The sequence below is a fragment of the Chiloscyllium plagiosum genome, chromosome 38 (genome assembly GCF_004010195.1).
Source record: "Chiloscyllium plagiosum isolate BGI_BamShark_2017 chromosome 38, ASM401019v2, whole genome shotgun sequence".
Taxonomy (NCBI): domain Eukaryota; kingdom Metazoa; phylum Chordata; class Chondrichthyes; order Orectolobiformes; family Hemiscylliidae; genus Chiloscyllium; species Chiloscyllium plagiosum.
This window is the reverse complement of record NC_057747.1, coordinates 14015881-14035986: the sequence shown is the minus strand read 5'-3', so window position 1 is coordinate 14035986 and position 20106 is coordinate 14015881. Positions and strand designations below refer to the sequence as shown.

General features: G+C 37.9%; 1 protein-coding gene across 7 annotated transcripts in view; it reads left to right on the top strand.

Moving 5' to 3' along the window:
- Window positions 1-19551, top strand: part of LOC122541855 (adenosine kinase-like) — a 265612-nt gene extending 246061 nt beyond the window's left edge. For all 7 annotated transcript variants that reach the window (XM_043678926.1, XM_043678923.1, XM_043678928.1 and 4 more), the window contains 2 exons: window positions 12504-12590; window positions 18614-19551. In XM_043678926.1, coding sequence (XP_043534861.1) covers window positions 12504-12590; window positions 18614-18738 — 212 coding nt within the window. In that variant the 3' untranslated portion in view covers window positions 18739-19551. The remainder of the gene's footprint in view (window positions 1-12503; window positions 12591-18613) is intronic.
- The last annotated feature ends 555 nt before the right edge of the window (window positions 19552-20106 follow it).

The following is a 20106-nucleotide window of genomic DNA, read 5'->3' as shown; positions in this document are numbered from 1 at the left end:
GCAGGTTTGTAGTTCTCCGTTGTCCTTTCTTTTGACTGTGACGTCCAGGAACGCGAGTTTGTTGTCGTGTTTCTTCCTCCTTGGTGAACTTTATGCCTGTGAGGGTGTTGTTGATTATGTTAAATGTCTCTTCTATCTTGTTTCGTTTTGTGATGACAAAGGTGTCATCTACGTAGCGGACCCAGATTTTTGGTTGGATGGTTGGTAGGGCTGTTTGTTCTCGTCTTTGCATTACTGCTTCTATTATGAATCCTGATAGCGGAGATCCCATGGGTGTGCCGTTGGTTTGTTTGTAGACTATGTTGTTGAAAGTGAAGTGGGTGGTGAGGCACAGGTCCACTAGCTTCATGATGTTTTCGTTGGTAATGTGATTGATGGTGGTTGGGGTGTGTGTGATGGTCTCTTCTAAAAGTGTGGTAAGTGTTTCCTTTGCCAGGTCGATGTTGATGGAGGTGAATAATGCTGTTACGTCGAATGAGATCATTGCTTTGTCTTCCTCTATTTTGGTGTTTTTGATGATTTTAAGGAATTCCTGGGTGAAGTGCTGTGACTCTTCTACGGGTATTTCAGTCTTTCTTGTAGTTCTTTGGCCAGACTGTAAGTTGGTGTTCCGGATAGTGAGACTATAGGTCTGAGGGGAGCTCCTGGTTTATGGATTTTTGGTAGCCCGTAGAATCGTGGGGTGTTGGTTCCGTCGGGTTTCATTTTCTGGAATTCTGTCTTGTTTAGTTGTCCGGAATTGTGTAATTTTCTTAGGAGATATGTAATTTTGTTTCCTAGTTGTGGGGTCAGGTCTAGCGCCACCTGTTGGATACTGGTGCTAGTGGGTCATGTCTTTTTGTGGCGAGTTAATGTTCATGTATCCTGATGGCTAGTTTTCTGCCTGTTAGTCCAATGTTGTGTTTATTACAGTCCTTGCAAGGTATTTTGTAAATGACGTTTGTTTTGCTTATTGTTTGTACAGGGTTTTTAAGTTAATTAGTTGCTGTTTAAGTGTGTTGGTTGGTTTGTGGGCTACCATAATGCAAAGAAGTCTGAGTAGTCCAGTAGTCATTTCAGAAATGTCTTTGATGTAGGGTAATGTGGCTGGGGTTTTTGGGTTTGGGTTTTTCTACTTGTTTGGGTTTGTTGCTGAGAAATCGGCAGACTGTGTTTATTGAGTACCCATTCTTCTTGAATATGCTGGAGATGGAGAAGTCCTTTAAAGGCTATGGATCCAAAACCTATGTTGTAGGTCTGGGATACACTGTAAGCTAGAGAAAAAAGAGCAGTTTACATTTGTAGCAAACAGTGAGCTAGAAGGACTCCTTCATCTCAGGTGCAGGTTCATACTCCTGCAATCACTACTGTAATTCAGTCATGCAACAGGATCCTAATAATAGCATATCAACTGAAAGTATTATGCTGTATGTTGGCCAAACTGATCTCTGGTCCCATGTTCAACTGGACTTTACATGCATAAAGTGATATATGCACTTGTTTCAAAATTTAAGATGCATACTAACTTTAAAATTGATATGACTGTCATAACTTTAAATTCAAATTGTACAGGATATGACAAATAAAAAAATTCTGGAAAATGTATTGTTAAATTAAATTGTCATTGCATGTGCCATATTTTCTTACTGTCTTAAACATTCACAAGCTGATGATTTCATGTTGTGATGGTAGTTTAATAGTTTAATGGTTTTGTTTTCGTCAAAGCTAAAAATGCCTTGAATGAAGTGTGCCATTTTCCTTCCCATATCTATTAACCAAATACAGCTGCAGAACTGGCATTAGTGGTTGAGGGCTGGCAGTCATGGTGAAATTTGCAAACTTGGTGATAAAATTATTCATATAATGCTAATTAATAGCTAAAATTATTCAATTAGTTTGAATAAGTATATTAAATGCAGATTTTCTTGGAGTCAAGCAGAGTAAGTTTCCTATTAATTTACCCAAATTATTTTCACCGAAGTTAACTAAATTAGCTGTTTTTTCAGTGTGATGCTCATTTTTTAGCTAAATTTAGCAGTATTTGAAATGGCTGTATCTTCAAATATCGTACGAAAAATTCTGAAGTACAAAATGTAAATTGGCAAAAATTGATATATAATCTCTGAATTCAAACTGTTCACAATGTACAGACTTGAATTGGTTGTAGGGATCCGTGTTCTTGAAATTTAACTCTGAATTTACAATATTTTTTGAAATAAGAATCATAGAATCCCTACAGTATCGAAATAGGCCAATTGGTCCAACACGTCCATCTTAGATAACCTTCTTCACTGTCCACTATACCACCAATTTTAGTGTGTCATCTGCAAACTTATTAATCATGCCTCTTAAATACTCATCCAAATCATTTATATAAATCATAAACAACAGTGGGCCCAGCACCAATCCCCGCAGAATTCTGCTGGTCACAGGTTTCTAATCTGGAAAAACCACCCTCCCTTACCAACCTTTATCTCTTACCATCAAGCCAATTTTGTATCCCGTTGGTGGGCTCTCTCTGAATCCCATGTGATCTAACCAGTTTATTAATCAGTCTACCATGCGGAACCTTGTGGAAAGCTTTACTGAAGTCCAACATCTCTGCTCTGCCCTCATCTATCTTTCTGATTGTATCCTCAAAAAATGTAATCACATTTATCAGACAAGATTACTCAAGGACAAAGCTATGCTAACTATCCCAAAACAGTCTTTGCCTCTGCAAATGCATGTAAATCTAGTCTCTCAAAATCTCCTCCAACAACTTACCCACCACTGATATCAGACTTCCCAGACTTCGGTCTATAGTTCCCAGGCTTTCTTTGAAGCCTTTCTTCAATAAAGGCACATTAGCCACCCTCCAGTCTTCTGGCACTTCCCCCCAGCCCCACCATGGTTGTAAATGACACAAAATTTCTGCTGAGGGCCCCTCAACTTCTTCCCTAGCTTCCCACAATGTTCTTGGATACATTTGATCAGATCCTTGAGATTTATTCACCTTTATTTTGTAAGACCTCCAGCACCACCTCTTCTGTAATGTGGACTGTTTTCAAAACATCAATATTTAGTTCCCAAAGCTCCTACCCTCCATGTCTTTCTCCTCAATAAAACTTGACACAAAACATTAATTTAGTACTTCTGTCAAATCCTATGATTTCACATGCACACCTTTCAGGGGCCCTATTCTCTCGGTGGTTGCTCTTTTATTCTTAATGTATTTGTAGAATCTCTTTGGATTATCCTTAACATTATCTGCCAAGGCTACCTCAATCCCATTTTTGCTGTCCTGATTTGCCCATTAAGAATGCTGCTTCACCCCTTATACTCTTCAAGAGATTCACTTGATCCTACTTGCCTATGCCTAACATATGTTTCCTCCTTGACTACAGCCTCAATATATTTATTCATCCATTGTTTCTTCCCCTTACCATTCACCTTTCAGTCTAATAGGAACACACAGCCCTGGACCATTGGCAATAGAATAAAAGTCTAAGTTTATTTAAATTATTCTTCTTGTAAAGGTGACTTTTTTATGTGCATAAAAATTAGACCGTATACTTTGATCCAAACAACACAGCTTTGTTCATTAATCTTGAATTGAAACAATGTACTCATTCTATTTTACTGACTTGCATGAATCAAAGATATGTACAAAATGTTTGGCAGTTTCTAGCATGTAATCAAATGTTTCTTTGTTCTTAAAATCTTCAAAAGGTGAGATTTCAACATCAAAATATCATATTGCAAAATCAATGCAATTGTGGGGATTCTGGTAATGGTTCATTTGTAGCTCCGTGTCTGAAGGGTTAGTATTATTTAAAAGGATGCGGTAAGTGAATCAGAAGTAACTTGGTGAGAAATGTAATCAGTATTTTAAGACAAAAACATTTGCAGGTGAATGCAGCAAATAGTGTAGTTCTTTCAAAGAGCTGGTACAGCCATGGTTGACCAAATGACCACCTGTTATGCTACATCATTATATGTTACAATCAATAATAAAACAAAGCAAAAACAAAATTAAATTGTTCTATCAGAAACTGGGGTTACATTTACAAAATTCTCACCAGAACTTCTATTTTCTGTCTTAAGATGTTCTTCCAAAGACTGCTTAAACTACTACAAATGTGTGCATGTAATGCATATGATGCACTTCTGGTAATATTTTCTACTTCACACTTGAAGTAAAATCACAGCAATTCAGAAATGAAGACGTAGAGAACGCTCAAATCAAAAATGAGGAAAGTATTTGGGGTAACTGACATCAGGAAATGCCACTTAGGTTCCTTTGACTGTGTAATCAGGACTCTACCATTAACAAAAGAGCACAGATGAAGTAATGAAGTCTCTCAAAAAACATTTTGAAAAAATAATGAATAGCAAACATATAATATCTAAAATAAAGCTTTGAACAGTATCAAAACATCAGAAAAGAAATTGGATAGCCTCACAGTGCCAGGAACCTGGGTTCCATTCCAGCCATGGGTGATTGTCTATGTAGAATTTATATATTCTCCCCTTGTTTGTGGGGTTTCCACTAGGTGTTCCAGTTGTCTTCCACGGTCCAAAAATGTGGAGGTACAGGTGGATTGGCCATGTTAAATTGCCCTGTGGGTTTCTCTGAATGATCTGGCTAGGTGGATGAGGCATGGGAAATGCAGGGGTATGGGGATAGGAAAAGGGGGACTGGGTTTGAGTCAGATGCTCATTGGAGGGTCAATGCACACACAGTGGCCTGAAAGCCTCTTTCTCACTGTAGTGATTCTATGATTCTATCATAGTCTTTTGCCTTCTAAAGTTTTATACTTTAATTTCAAGACCTGAACTTGTGTTAAAAGCTGTGGCTTTAATTTTCCCAGAGTTATTGTGAGATTCACCTAAGGGGTTGCAATGGTATTATAACTAGACTAGTAATCCGGAACACTGGTTAAGGTTTTGGGGAGAGGTGTTCTAATCTCATCGTGGTGATTGTGAAATTTGAATTCAATAAAAATATGGAATTGAAGACGAGCCTAATGTAACCACTCAATTGTTAGAAAAAATTATCTGGTTCACAGCATCCTTTAGGGAAATGAAATGTGTATTCCTTACCTGATCTGGCCAACATCCAGATGCACAAGAATGTTGTTGGCTCTTAGTCACCTGCTGGGCAATTAGGGATGAGCAATTATTATTGGCTTAACCAGCGAAACCCATATCCCAAAGAATTATTTTTGAAGTCACTAACCACACCTGTGCACTCCAAATAAGTACAGCTTGAAAACTTGTCAGCATGAACCAGTAGATTATTCTTGAATTAAGTAATCTAAGTGTGCTATGAGGATTTGAAAGTTTGGTTGAATGGCACAGCTTAAGATTTTATGACTTGGGTATGAGGTGGCTTTATGTGACACTTTTTAACTGCAGTCATTGCATAATTTCCTTGTGTGTGTTCATGAAGGGCTCCCCCAGCAACAATATGCATGCAATGACGAGAAGATGCATATTCATACTAAGTAGATAAAATATTAGTAAAGATACTGTGAATGCTGAAACTCTGAAAGAAACAATGCTGGAGAATCTCAGCAGGTCTGGCAATATCTGTGTGGAGAGAGGAAGGGTTCATCTAAATGACCGAGCACGATCCTTTGAATGTGGAGACGGATAGGTTGGAAAGTAAGGACAAGTGTAACCGTCTTTATGTTCTGGAAAGGAGGGGAAATGGCATTGGCAGAAGTGTGAGACACCACAATAAGGGGGGGAATTCCTTAGTTGAGAAAAAGGAGATTGTATGAGAGGCAGTCCAGTGGAAGGTGACATCATCAAAACAGTGGGGCTGCATGGTGGCTCAGTGGTTAGCACCGCTGCCTCACAGTGCCAGGGACCCATTGTCGATTCCAGCCTCAAGTGACTTTCTGTGTGGAGTTTGCACATTCTCCCCGTGTCTGCAGGTTTCCTCCGGGTGCTCCGGTTTCCTCCCACAATCCAAAGATGTGCAAGATGGTGAATCAGCCATGCTAAATTGCCCATTGTGTTAGGTACATTAGTCACAGGGTAAATATAGGGTAAGGGAATGGGTTTGGGTGGTTATTCTTCAGAGGGTCGGTGTGGACTTATTAGGCCGAAGGGTCTGTTTCCATACTGTAGCAAATCTAATCTAATCTCAAAAATTCATGGAGGCAGAGAAACTGGGAGAATGGAATAGAATATGTGAAGGAAATATGATTGAGGAGTCAATGCATTTGTAATGGATATTGGTAGACAATATCCTCAGAAATGAAAGCAGTGAATTCAAGGAAGGGATGTTAAGAGTCAGGTGGATGAGGTGAAGGTAAGAGAAAGCAGGAAATTGAAAGTAAAACTGAATTTTTTTCCAGTTCTGGACAAGCAGGAAGCAGCATTGAACACATTATCGATGTATTGGAGAAAGAGTTATGATTGGGGGCCTAAGTAAGACTGGAACAAAGAATGTTGCACGTACCCCACAAAAAGTCAGGAATAACTGGGCCCCATGGCCACTTCTGACTTGAAGAAAATGAGATAAGTTAAATGTGAAGTATTCAAAGTGAGAACAAGCTCAGTCAGGTGAAGGAAGATGGTGGTGGATGGAGACTGCACAGGCCTCTTTTCAAGGGGAAAGTGAAAAGCCTTCAGACCACTCTGATGGGAAAGGCTGAGCAGAGGATTGCATAATTGGTGAAAAGAATGCATCTACAGTCAAAAAACTGGAAATTATGGAACTGATATAAAGTGTCAGAAGAATCACGTGTCGGAAGAGACCGAGAAAATTCGAGTCAAGGTAGGAAGAAATAAGTTCACTCAGGCAGGAACAGGCTGAAAAGGTGAGCTTGTCAGGACAGTTCTGTTTGTGGATTTCGGGAAGGAGGTAGGAGCAGCTGTATGAGGTTGGGGAATCTGAAGGTGAGATGCTGTGGAGGGAAGATCTTCAAAAGAGATGAGGTCATTGACAGTCCTGGAAACAACAGCTTGATGTTCAATGGTGGGATCATGATCAGGGGGATTTGGGAGAAAGTGTTTGGAAGTTGGTACTCAGCCTCTGTCAGGTTGGGGTCAGTATGCCAGACAACATCCACATCACCCTTATCAGCAGATTTGATAACAAAGTTGGGTTGTACCTGAGGGAACAGAGTGCAGCAAGTTCATAGGGGGACACGTTAGAGTGGACAAGGGGAGCAGAGAAATGAAGACAGCTAATTTCATTTTGGCAGTTCTCAATGAAGAGATCAAGTATAGGTAAAAAACGAGAAATAGAGTAGTGGGGAGTATTGGAGACAGTTGAAAAGGGTATTTGTTCGCAGGGAGAGGATTCCTGCTCAAAGTAGGCACATGGAAGCAAAGATGACAGAAGAAAACTTCAGTGTCATGTCATGCCTGAAATTCATTGAGGTGGAGACTTCATGATAAACTGTGTCCTTTACTGAGTACAAATCATTCAGCATGAGAAGGGAAGGTCAAACTGTATGGTGAATATGCACAAGAGGTGGGATTAAATGAAGGGATGGAGTTGGATGGAAGGGGAAGGTTGTTTAGAGTGTGATTCCAATTTGCCAATCTAAATTTTCAAAAAACTTAATGAACGTCTTAAACTGTCTTAAACAAATAAACGGGTTATTCCAAGTAATGTAGTCAATCATCCCCTGAATTTGTTGAGGCCAAGTTGGGATCATAAATTTAATCAACAGAGAAGGAAGCCACTTAGCTCATTGTGTCTGTCTCCCCCGTTTCCCTGTAATCATGTAGATTTATCCATTATAGAAAGCAAAGGTTTATGGACTGCAATAAGAAGGTACATTTTTAGAAATAACTGTTAAATCATTTTGTGGGAAAGGTTACTTTAAAAATCCAAAATTGAAATATGTTAAATATAGTGAGTGTTGCTAAAGAACCCCAAAATTACATACAGAATCATAGAACCCCTACAGTGCAGAAAGAGACCATTTGTCCCATCGAGTCCATTCAAAGAGCAACCCACCCAAACCCAACCATAACCTATCCCCGTAAACCTGCATTTACCATGGCTTTTCCACCTAACCTGCACATCTTTGGACTGTAGGAGGAACCCAGAATACCTGGCCGAAATCCACGCAGACACAGGGAGAATGTGCAAACTCCATGTGCTTGCCCAAGGGTGGAATCAAACCCAGGTCCCTGGTAATGCACACTGCTACCCTGCATTCATGTGCTACCCCATGCCATCCTGCATTCATATAATTGAAATCATATTCATTTGTACTGAAAGGAAATTATTTGCATTCTAATTCAACTTTCAGTTGCCTTGTTCTGGCCCCATTGTGTTTTAGATTATGCTGTTGTTAGAGTTATAGACAGTTTACAAAAACATGATGTGGGCAATTGGAGGGATGATCCAGTCTCCTATGTGTGACTTGGGGAATGGTATAATCCTTTATTGTTACTGTATTTGTATCTTCATAACCTAAAAAATACTTGCCTCTGATATATTGTACATTTGGCACCAATATAGTTTTTTAGTATACGATATTTATAGTAGATAATAGTTATAGTATATTTTTTCTCATCACATCAACATAAGAGCTGCCCATTTCTAATTTGATGTCACTTGAAATCAGTTGTCTTGCAGACTTAATGCTATAGCCAACTTTTAATTTTAGAACCAAAAGAGAAAATGCTGGAAAATCTCAGCAGGTCTGGCAGCATCTGTAAGGAGAGAAAAGAGCTGACGTTTCGAGTCTAACTGACCCTTTAAGATTTTGTATTCTAGAAACGAGCTGACTGCTTATTAATATTTTCTATTATTAAAAATCTCACTTTTGGCAGAAACTTGCAGACACTAAACAACAGATTTCCACAGAGAAAAGCAGTTTAACCACAGTTTCCTGTTCATCCTTGGAGTTATAAATTGTTCATAGATTTGTAATATGTATTCCACATCATCAAGAGCAGGTTAGCTTGAAACGTTACCAGCTTGAATACTGTAGATAAATGTTTAACACTGGCTGATATTGGGAAGGTAAAGTGAATCATTTATGCTTAAGATAATTATTCTTTGCAATACAGTTACACTAAATATTTGCAAGTTTCAAAGCCAAAGGGCATCATAATTAAACATTTCAGTTTTGTAACGAGGAATTTAATCATGAGAGACAGTTATTTAGCTAATTGGTTGATTTTCTTGCTCATGAGGTGTAAATACAGTCAGTTATGTAATTTTAGAATCACATTTTAATTTTCATGTAAGTACACCATTATGGCAACCTGTTGAGATCTAGGTAAAGAGTGGCTATTGGGGAAAATTGTCTGACTCAGTACGTTCATTTTCAGCCCTTCCAAACCTGATAACTTTCCTGTTTAGTATCATTCCTATTACCGTAACTTTTTGCTCCCCTTTAGAAAAGATGTATTTAATTTATGTGCATCGCAAGCAAACAACAATTAAACTGTTTTTTGTTTGCAATGGCTAACAATCCTCGAAAACAAGTCGTCAGTGTTATCATTTTCTTGCTGAATGAGAAAGTTACGGCAAAGTAGACAGGTTTCAAGAAAGTCCTAAATCAGGAACTGACCACTTAATTAGAGCCACAATGCACAAGGAAAGTAGTAATTTCCTAGAGACCAATAGTTTTTAATAAAAAAAATGCGCACTTTTACACAAAGAAGTCATCACCTTAAGCACACTTCCAAATTGGTGAAGTCATAGTTTTGTATCTCCTTCACGTGTGCACAAAGCTGGAATATTTTAAGCAGGTAGTTACACTTTTTAAAAAATTATATCCAGATCTCATGCTAAAATTTGAACTCCACAATTGACACAGTATACAATTAAGTGAACTATATGTTTTGAAGTATTGAAGCTCCTGAATTTCCACAATCTTAGAGATTCCATATTCATTTTCAAGGAACTCAGTACCTAATTGATTTCAAGTTTTCCTGGCTCCCAATTTGCTATACATTCCGTTGTTGATTGGTTTAAAAACTGTTCTCTTTGCAGTCACTCTCGTCCTTACTGTTGAAACGTCTTTCTCCCACACTGTCTGATTTGTTCACTATCATCAACAAACATAACCTCTTCGCATTGTGTTTCTAAATTCAGGTCATTACTTTTAATTTTTTTAAAATCTCAATGGATATGGATGTCACTGGTTGACCAGCATTTATTGCCTGTCCCGAGTTGCACTTGACAAAGTGGTAACAAGCTGCCTTCTTGAACTGCTGCAGCCCATGCAGTCCAATTAGGAAATGTTGTAGTTCCAATGCTGAAACCTTTCATATGGTGATTTGTGAAATGTCTTTCAAAGTCTAGATCACCACTATCAGTCTTGCATTGAATCATTTGAGTTGTTGCACCCTCAAAAATATTCATTGACATTGATGAAACTCAGTTCTAAAACTGTGCTGACTAGTTTTTGACTGGTAGTGCATCATCTTTTGTTTAATAGTAGGATTCTTTTCTTCTGATTCAAATCGGTTCTTGTGTCAGCTTGAATTTTGTTCTCTTCAGTACAGTTCTAAGGAGGTACTGAATTTCAGGTGAAACATGAAATGGAGAAAGTGTATATTCTTTCATGGATCATAAAAAATAATGTGCATGATTTCAAGAGAAAAGACATATATCTACAATGTCTTAGTAAATAGCTATCTCTCAGTCATCTCCAGAATGGCACTGTCATTTTCTCATTTAGTCATGAGATGTTGTGGTAGATAAATGTGGTTCCTGTGTTTCTCACATCAAAAGCATTTCATTTTTCCTGCTGATATCACACTACTGATGGCAGAAATGATAAAGGACGATCCATGGAGTATGTGTATTTTTGGGAGGGAGCCAGAGGTGAGAATAGAAATGTATAAAATGGAACAGATTAGTGGGCGGTAAAACTCCGTTTAGGCAAAAATATTTTCCAAGGATTCGTTTGGAAAGTAGCAACATCAGAACAGATGAAGATCAAGAGCAGAAGAGTGTCATTTCAGGAACCTGTTTCCAAATTATTATAATCAAGGGAGCTCTGGACATGAGTGAGTTTTTAGCAGGGAACTTAACTTTATTTTGTTCCCATTCATAAAGTCACAGTAAAATAATGTTTTGACATTATCCACTATTCCAGCATTTCTTTAAGATTGATTGAAAAGCAGCATCAATGAGAACAGCTAAGTTACTGCCCATCTTTCTTTGGGTGCTTTGCATGGACCAGCACAAGAAACATAGGAAGTGAAATCATTTCTGGATGTGGGGAGAGGGAAGCCATTTTTAAATTTTAACAAATTGCTGCTGGAAAATTGAAACAAATGGTTGTTGATTGTGATTACAGGCACATTTAGCCAGGTGTGAAAACATGTTAAAGTCAGTTAATCAGCTTAACTGTGCATGTTTATCCTTTATTATCATTAAGTATGGACAATAATGTGTGTGTCAGAGCATCAATTAAAATAAACAATGGTCAAATAATGTGCATAGGAGAGTCTCCAGTATTGCATTTTGTGTGTCACTGTCCTGTATTCATTTTTAAGTTTTGTTGTACTATTATTAAGAAGTCACCATCCTGATTATCACCATTTGATAAGATGTCACAACATATTTGTTATGTCTGCAGTTTTTTTTTAGATTACTTATTTACAGTGTGGAAACATGCCCTTCGGCCCAACAAGTCCACACCGACCCTCCGCAGAGCAACCCACCCAGACCCATTCCCCTACATCTACCCCTTCACCTAACATTACGGGCACTTTAACATGGCCAATTCACCTAGCCTGCACACTTTTGGACTGTGGGAGGAAACCAGAGCACCCAGAGGAAACCCACGCAGACACGAGGAGAATGTGCAAACTCCACACAGACAGTTGCCTGAGGCGGGAATTGAACCCGGCTCTCAGGCGCTGTGAGGCAGCAGTGCTAACCACTGTGCCACAGTTGGGTACAGATAATGTTTGAAAACCAAGATAGCTGACTTGGATATTTGATCATGGCACTCATCCACAAACTCCATCAAGAAACACATCGACCTGGACCCAATATACCGGCCACTACAGCGGACAGCTGAAACTGACAACCGGAAGCGGCACGGACAGGCCACTATAAATGCCGTAGGAAACACCACAGAAGCGCTTCACCTAGACAGGGGACGAAACGTTTGCAACAAAAACTTCCAGCTCGGCGAACAGAACCACAGCAACGAGCACCCGAGCTACAAATCTTCTCACAAACTTTGATATTTGATCATGTTTTCTGTTTCAGAGACATACAGTTGAATCTGCTCTGTTTTCATCGCCTGGTTTGTCTTCTGGGGTTAAATAACAAATCTGGCCACTAGTTAACTCAGTCTTCTGAGTTTTATTATCTTTCTTATGTATCATTATATAAGCAGACTCCAAAGTGGAGATATTTGCTGTTGAATCTGAGAAGACTATTAATAAGTTCATATTGATTTTAAAATATCTTTTATTATTGCTTTTGAATTAGTAAAACTAATACTTTAAAAATAACAAATCAATATTATGATCTAATCTCTTTTCCACTATAATACCTAATCTATGTATATTATTTTTCTTCTTTCTCACAGCTGATAATGTAACCACCTTCCCTGTCATAGATATTAAACAAGATGAGATTGTCGATACTAATGGAGCTGGTGATGCCTTTGTGGGAGGTAACTATGGTTGCTATATAAGTTGTATGTCAAATTATGTCATTTTGTGAAAAATGCAGTTCCAACATGAGCATTGCAAGTTTATTATGTTCCTACTCTCATTGTTCCAATGAACTGTATAAATGTGATTTGTGCCAAAACTGAAACTGGAAATATTTAACCTGACAAGTACAACATGTTTGCATACTGTTGCACATTTGTATTGTTAGAATTGTAACAATTTAAAAAAAAACACTTTTACCACATGTATAAATTATACATCAGGAATTGGAGGAGTACTGTTAAAATTCAGAAATAATACTAAAGTATAAGGATAACACTCATCATTATGAACTTTTTTCTCTAGCCTCATTTCCAACAGTCCAATGATTATTCTTGCCTCTCTCTTACCTTTTAGATATCTTTCAAAAAAAGTTTGTTTTCTTTTATATTACTAGTTAGCTTACTGTCATTTCTTTTTCTTCTCCCTTATTACTTTTTTAGCTGTCCTCTGCTTTTTTTTTTCAAAAAAGGCTTCCCAATCCTCTGGCTTCCCAGTAGTCTTCACCAGTATGCTTTTTGTTTTGCTTTCATGCTGTCCCTGACTTCCCTTGTCATCTATGGTTGCCTCATCCTCTCCTTAGTATGTTTGTTCTGTATGAGGATAACTTCTGCTAAGACTCCCAAATTTCCCCAAAAAACTACTGCCATTGCTGCTCCACTGTCTCCCTGCTAGGTTCTCCTTCAAGTTCATTCTAGCCAGCTCCTCCCTCCCTGTCTTTCTAGTTACGTTTACTCAATTGTATCGCTGTTATATCTCAGTCAAACTGCAGAGCGAATTCTATCATATTATGGTCAGTGTCCCCGAGGATTTTCTTCAACTTAAGCTCCCTAATCTAGTCTGCTTAATTGCATATCAAATCCAGTATTTTCTGATCTCTAGTGGACTTTTGTTTCTAGTGGAAACGAATGCCATCCGACAGACTCTCGAGGACTCTACCACAGATTGCTCCAAAACAAAAATCTCAGATATACCACTAATTCCTTTTCTTGGCATCTGCTACCAACCCGAAGTCCCCCATGATTATTGTTATAGTGCATTTCTTACATATCACTTCTATCTCCTGATCCCTGCGAAAGCAAGGACTGATTAGAGATAGTCAACATGGCTTTGTGTGTGGGAAATCATGTCTCACAAACTTGATTGAGTTTTTTGAAGAAGTTGAAACTTTATTGCTGGAACAGCACAGCAGGTCAGGCAGCATCCAGGGAACAGGAGATTCGACGTTTCGGGCACAGGCCCTTCTTCAGGAATTCAAGAAGGGCCTGTGCCCGAAACGTCGAATCTCCTGTTCCCTGGATGCTGCCTGACCTGCTGTGCTGTTCCAGCAATAAAGTTTCAACTTTGATCTCCAGCATATGCAGACCTCACTTTCTCCTTTTTTGAAGAAGTAACAAAGAGAATTGATGAGGGCAGAGCGGTAGATGTGATCTATATGGACTTCAACAAGGTAAGGCATTCATCAAGGTTCCCCATGGGAGACTGATTAGCAAGGTTAGATCTCATGGAATACAGGGAGAACTATCCATCTGGATACAGAACTGGCTTAAAGGTGGAAGACAGAGGGTGGTGGTGGAGGGTTTTTCAGTCTGGAGGCCTGTGACCAGTGGAGTGCCACAAGGATCAGTGCTGCGTCCTCTACTTTTTTGTCATTTACAAAAATGATTTGGATGCGAGCATAAGAGGTACAGTTAGTAAGTTTGCAGATGACACCAAAATTGAGGTGTAGAGGACAGCGAAGAGGGTTACCTCCGATTACAACAGGATCTTGACCAGATGGGCCAATGGGCTGAGAAGTGGCAGATGGAGTTTAATTCAGATAAATGCGAGGTGCTGCATTTTGGGAAAGCAAATTTTAGCAGGACTTATACACTTAATGGTAAGGTCCTAGGGAGTGTTGCTGAACAAAGAGACCTTGGAGTGCAGGTTTATAGCTCCAAGTGGAGTTGCAGGAAGATAGGATAGTGAAGAAGGCGTTTGGTATGCATTCCTTTCTTGGTCAGAGTATTGAGTACAGGAGTTGGGAGGTCATGTTGTGGCTGTACAGGACATTGGTTAGGCTGTATGTGTGCAATTCTGGTCTCCTTCCTATCGGAAAGATGTGAAACTTGAAAGAGTTCAGAAAAGATTTACAAGCATGTTGCCAGGGTTGGAGGATTTGAGCTATAGGGAGAGGCTGTATAGGCTGGGACTATTTTCCCTGGAGCATCGAAGGCTGAGGGGCATAATTACAAAATTATGAGGGGCATGGACAGGGTAAATAGACAAAGTCTTTTCCCTGGGGTCGGGGGTCCAGAACTAGAGGGCATAGGTTTAGAGTGAGAGGGGAAAGATATAAAAGAGACCTAAGGGGCAACTTTTTCACACAGACGTGGTACGTGTATGGAATGAGCTGCCAGAGGAAGTGGTGGAGGCTGGTACAATTGCAACATTTAAGAGGCATTCGGATGGGTACATGAATAGGAAGGGTTTGGAGGGATATGGGCAGGTGGGATTAGATTGGGTTGGGATATTTGGTCGGCATGGACGGGTTGGACCAAAGGGTCTGTTTCCATGCTGTACATCTCTATGACTCTATTACTCTATGTCGACCCCAATCAGGATTTTGCCTCCTTTGTACTTCCTCAACCCTACCCACATGAATTCTGCACCTTCCAAGCCTATATCACTTCTTGCTATTAATTTGAATTTATTTTCGTAATAACAAGTCAACCTTGTCACCTCAGAATATCTGCCTGTCCTCTCATTAAGGCATGTATCCTTGAATACAGAGGAACCTAGATTATCTGAACGACATGGGCGGGGAGTATTTTGGTTGAATAATCGAATGCCGGATAACAGTTTAACCAGGTATCGGGATTTTGCAATCTTGTCCGGATAATCCAAAATTCAGATAATCGAGGTTCCTCTATATTTAGTTCCCATCAGGTGAAAATTTTAACCCTCATTCTTGCTGAACCTATGGGATTTGTTTTGTCTCCCCTATTGCGAAGAGAGGTGCAAAATATTTGTTCCTTTCTCCCTAAATTGGAATTTCTTCAGTCTCTGCCTTGAAGGGACCAACATTTACTTTCACCAATCTCTTCCATTTTACATTTGAATTGAGATTTTACAGTTTCTATTTTCTCTCTCACTTTCATGCTCTTCCTTGACATCCTCAGATTTACAAGTCTTGGCAAAATTCTAAGCTTTCTCCTTTATTCTGAAATTACCTTTAACTTTTTCTTATTTTCCAATTTGGCTGGTTTTCTTTTGCTGTTGTTATTCGTTATACTTTCATTATACTTTCATTGAGATTTGATTGAAATGACATTCATGAACTGCCTTTAAATATTTATCAAATCCAAAATAAACCATAAGCATGGTGTCATGGGTGTACACAAATGTCAGACGTTCATCAGAATTTTAGACCACCCCTGAGCACAAAGTCCATGGGATAGAAGACACTTGAAGTGGGAGAGCTGGGTGAAGAATATCAGGAAAATTTTCAGAAAAACCATGCCAATTTACATGTTACCTTTCTTCCATGTGAAGTCAACACACTGAAAAGATTTATACTTGTAATGCAGAATTAATTTCCCTGGAGGATGACAATAGATCGCTAGATCATTGGAAAATATAGCTTCTTTGTAAGTGGTTACTATATTTATGACAAAGGATACAAAATTATTGAATTCATTACAATAACATGGAAAATCTATTGATTCTTGAGCTGCAAGTCGTTCAGGTCAACTCATGGATCATAAAGCTTTATAATTTTACTTTAGTTTATGATAATTTTGAAAAAAAGTGTATTAAACCACCTTTATTAAACAAAATAAATTAAATTAATAATAGAACCTTTTATTGTTTTCAGATTGTCTAAAAACTCTCCAACTATATTCATTTGTTATAAAGTGTGTTATTAGGTTTTTAAGCAGCAAAACATCACAGACAATTTGCATATATAAAGATCCCACCAGCAGAAATGAGATAAATGTATCCTTGAATCTATTTAGGTGCTCTGATTGATGGATAAATATTAGTAAGAATTCTCCTCTCCAAGTGGTGCCGTGAGATAATTTATATTAAAATAAGCGTGTAAATCACAATGCAAATAAAACTGTAAACATCACTTTGCAACCTGCTATCTTTTTTCCCTCCATTCCTCAACTTTAAACTTTCTTTGCACATTTCTCCTTTTCTTGGCTTTGATGTTGCCTTTTTTTCCCCAAAGTACTATTTCTAATAGTAAAATTTGGGCTTTCTTTCTAAATCCATGCCCATTTGGAGATCAGAGCGCCATTATACAAATTACTGGCTTTTATTCGTTTTCCTTTTGTTTTCCCTATTAAAAAGGCATTCTCAATTTGGCATTAAACTGCAATTAAGACATGGGATACCTGCATAGAAGATGTGTAACTCAAGAATAACAACACAGGAAAGAATGTTGGTGCTAGTTTAGTGCATTTCAGATTCCCAGGCAATTCTCAGTCTCCTGTATCTGGGATTTTACACAGGACTAACATGCGTCTCAAATGCTGCTCCAGTGACCCTCTTACCATTGGAACGTGGGCTTAAGTGTCACTGAATTCTAGGGATTATTAGCTAATTATTTGTTCTTTTACTAATTTCAGTGGTATATTTTAGGCTTATTTGTCACCAACACATGTTGCCATTACAGAATAAGGAGACCATTCTAATAAAGCCTTAACTGTGTTTACTCACACTGTTGATTTAACTGCAAGAGCAGGAAACTGGTATTCAGCAATGTGTCAGAGTAGACAAATTTAGTTCCAGTTTAACATTTTATGGTTGTAGTTATTCAATAAAGAAAATAGGTGGTAAATAATGCTTTAAAAACCTAAACATTGAAAATCTGACCTTTATATCATAGTTCTTCCCTTTCATTCAAATAAATGAGCAATAATTATTGCCTCTTAGCCCAATTAGTATTTAATTTAATCTTCCCAGAGGAAAATAGATTTCTTCCTCTCTCAACATATGTATGTTTGTGTGTGTGTGTGAGAGAGAGAGAGAGAGGGATTTCAATATTTGAAGAAAGAAAACTTCCCTTAACTCTGTGATTGCATAAACCTAAACATAGTAATGATTTATTCTTGCCCTAACCAAGTCATTAATAAGCAATTTGACATTTCAAAAAATGCCAGCATGTGCCAGATAATTGCCAGATACCACTTGGAAGCAGATTGAACAATGAGGAACAGGGCAAAAAAGAGGTGTCCCTGACGTTTGAAGAGAAATTACATGCTACCATTCAAAATTTTAAGACACAAAAAAACAATATTATTATTTTCATTTTCCTGTCTGCCAAACAGGTACCATGTTCACAAGCTGTTAATTACAATGACCAACAGTTTCTTATTCCTTGCTTCTGTGGACAATTTTCAACGCAGTCAATGTTGGCAAACTGTTGAACTGGGGGAGGTAACACTATCAAGTGGGCAGTAACACTATTAACACTCGCCAACGGCTGTACTATCAATTTCTGTCCTAACCTTTCTACTCTAGTCTGAGTATCACTGAGGCTTAATTATAAGGGAATCCATTGCTACCTGAAATCTAATTCCACACAGACCAAGATACTAAGCTAATTAATTTTCTGGTTTCTGTGTCTGACTACCATGCTTTGTCATCCATTTTCATTGAACATAAAGGGAGTAAGGCTACCTTCCTACTAAATAGTGACATGCATTGTCTCATTTTGAAATACTAAGTTTCAACAAAACAGAAACAAATCACAAAATTAACCCTTTTAATTTTGTGAATCGAAAGATTGCAAGCTCTTACTACGTTTGAGTTTGACAACCTGATTTCCAAACAAAGGGAGGTGCTGAGAATTTACAAAGACTAATTTTATCAGTGGAAAATAGTCTCTTATTTTATTTATTTATGATCTGTGTAAAAAGTGGTATATTTAGTTGTAGTGTAAAACTTTTTAGTACTCGTATCTGTGGATAATTTTTACTATTTTTCTTTGTAGGTTTTCTGTCTCAATTGGTTCATGATCAACCCCTTGAAAAATGCATCCAAGCCGGCCATTATGCAGCAAATGTTATCATTAGGCGTTCAGGTTGTACGTTCCCAGAAGCGCCTGACTTTCATTGATATGAAAATAAATGGGATCAAAATGTCCTTTGTTAAATCTAAGAACGGGAACTGCTGTCCGTTTAAAAATAAATAACCTCTCTTTTCTTCCTACCCAAACCCTGCAATAAGAATTCTGCACTTAGTTCTTCATTTGTTTTTGTCAGTCTGCAACTAAAAAAAAATCAGAAAATATGAACACCTTGAGAGTAAATGACAAGGCCTTGAAAATTATTTGGTCAAGTTGATAGTCATAAACTATCTTCTTGATTGTCTTTTCATTATTTTTATTTACATTTTTCAATGAAACAATGAAGTTTTGATGTTGACAGTGAATATTCTGGTGGTTAAATTTATTATTTACCTGGCAGTAATTATGGCATTGGTAATGGATGAAAACTATGTTGGCTGTTTTCTGTAGAAAACTTCAAATTGCATAACTTGTTTATTCTTTAGTTTATTCTGACAGTTTTTAAATTCAGCCCAATGATATCTGTAACTGATCTCAAGCTACTTGTCATTTGAAAGTGGTGCATCTTCTCATCATGAAATGATTTTTATTTAGCAGATTACCTCAGCATTTTCTGTTTGAGTTTATTCAGAAAAGCAAATTTATGTAATGAGAATTCAATAAAGTGAGACAAATATTTATGCAGGTAAATATTGCTGTAAAATACCAAATCAAATCTGCAAACGCACAGTTTTTAAATTTCTGATACTCTGTAGTTATTTGGACACCTGTATTATTGTTCAGAGAAACAACTGTATGCTGTTATGATTACATTCTTTTCTTTATAATTTGATATTGACAATAAACAAATATGATTCTCATAACTGTTAGCTTGCTTTTATAATTCAAGTACAGCTACAGGTTTATAGGATTTTAGGTTGTATTTAAAATGCTAATAGTATTCAGCTATTAGTGGGCTCACTTGTTTTGAACAAAAAACATTTAGCTTCATTGACTAATTGAGTTATTATTATGCAGGAAATAATTATTGACTGATTTAAATCAATTAAGACGACAACAGGAAGAGGTATACTGTACTACCTTGAAGGACAATGGGTGGAATTTTCTGCTACCTTGAGTATCATGGATAATGTGAGAAAGTTGGGAAAATACATTGAGGATGCACCTCAAGAAAAATATTTTCTATTTCTCCCTTAAGTTTACATGGGTGGGTGTTGAATCTCGCTAAGGAGCGGCAACTATCTTATTTTCATTCTGAGGAAGGGTCACTCAACCTGAAACGTTAACTCTAATTTCTCTCCACAGATGCTATCAGAATCTTTATTTTTATATCTTATTTCCATGCATTTGCATCTCATTTAGCTAATCTTACCCAATTTCTATGCAGCTCCCAATTCTCCCCACTTTCCCCAAGAAAC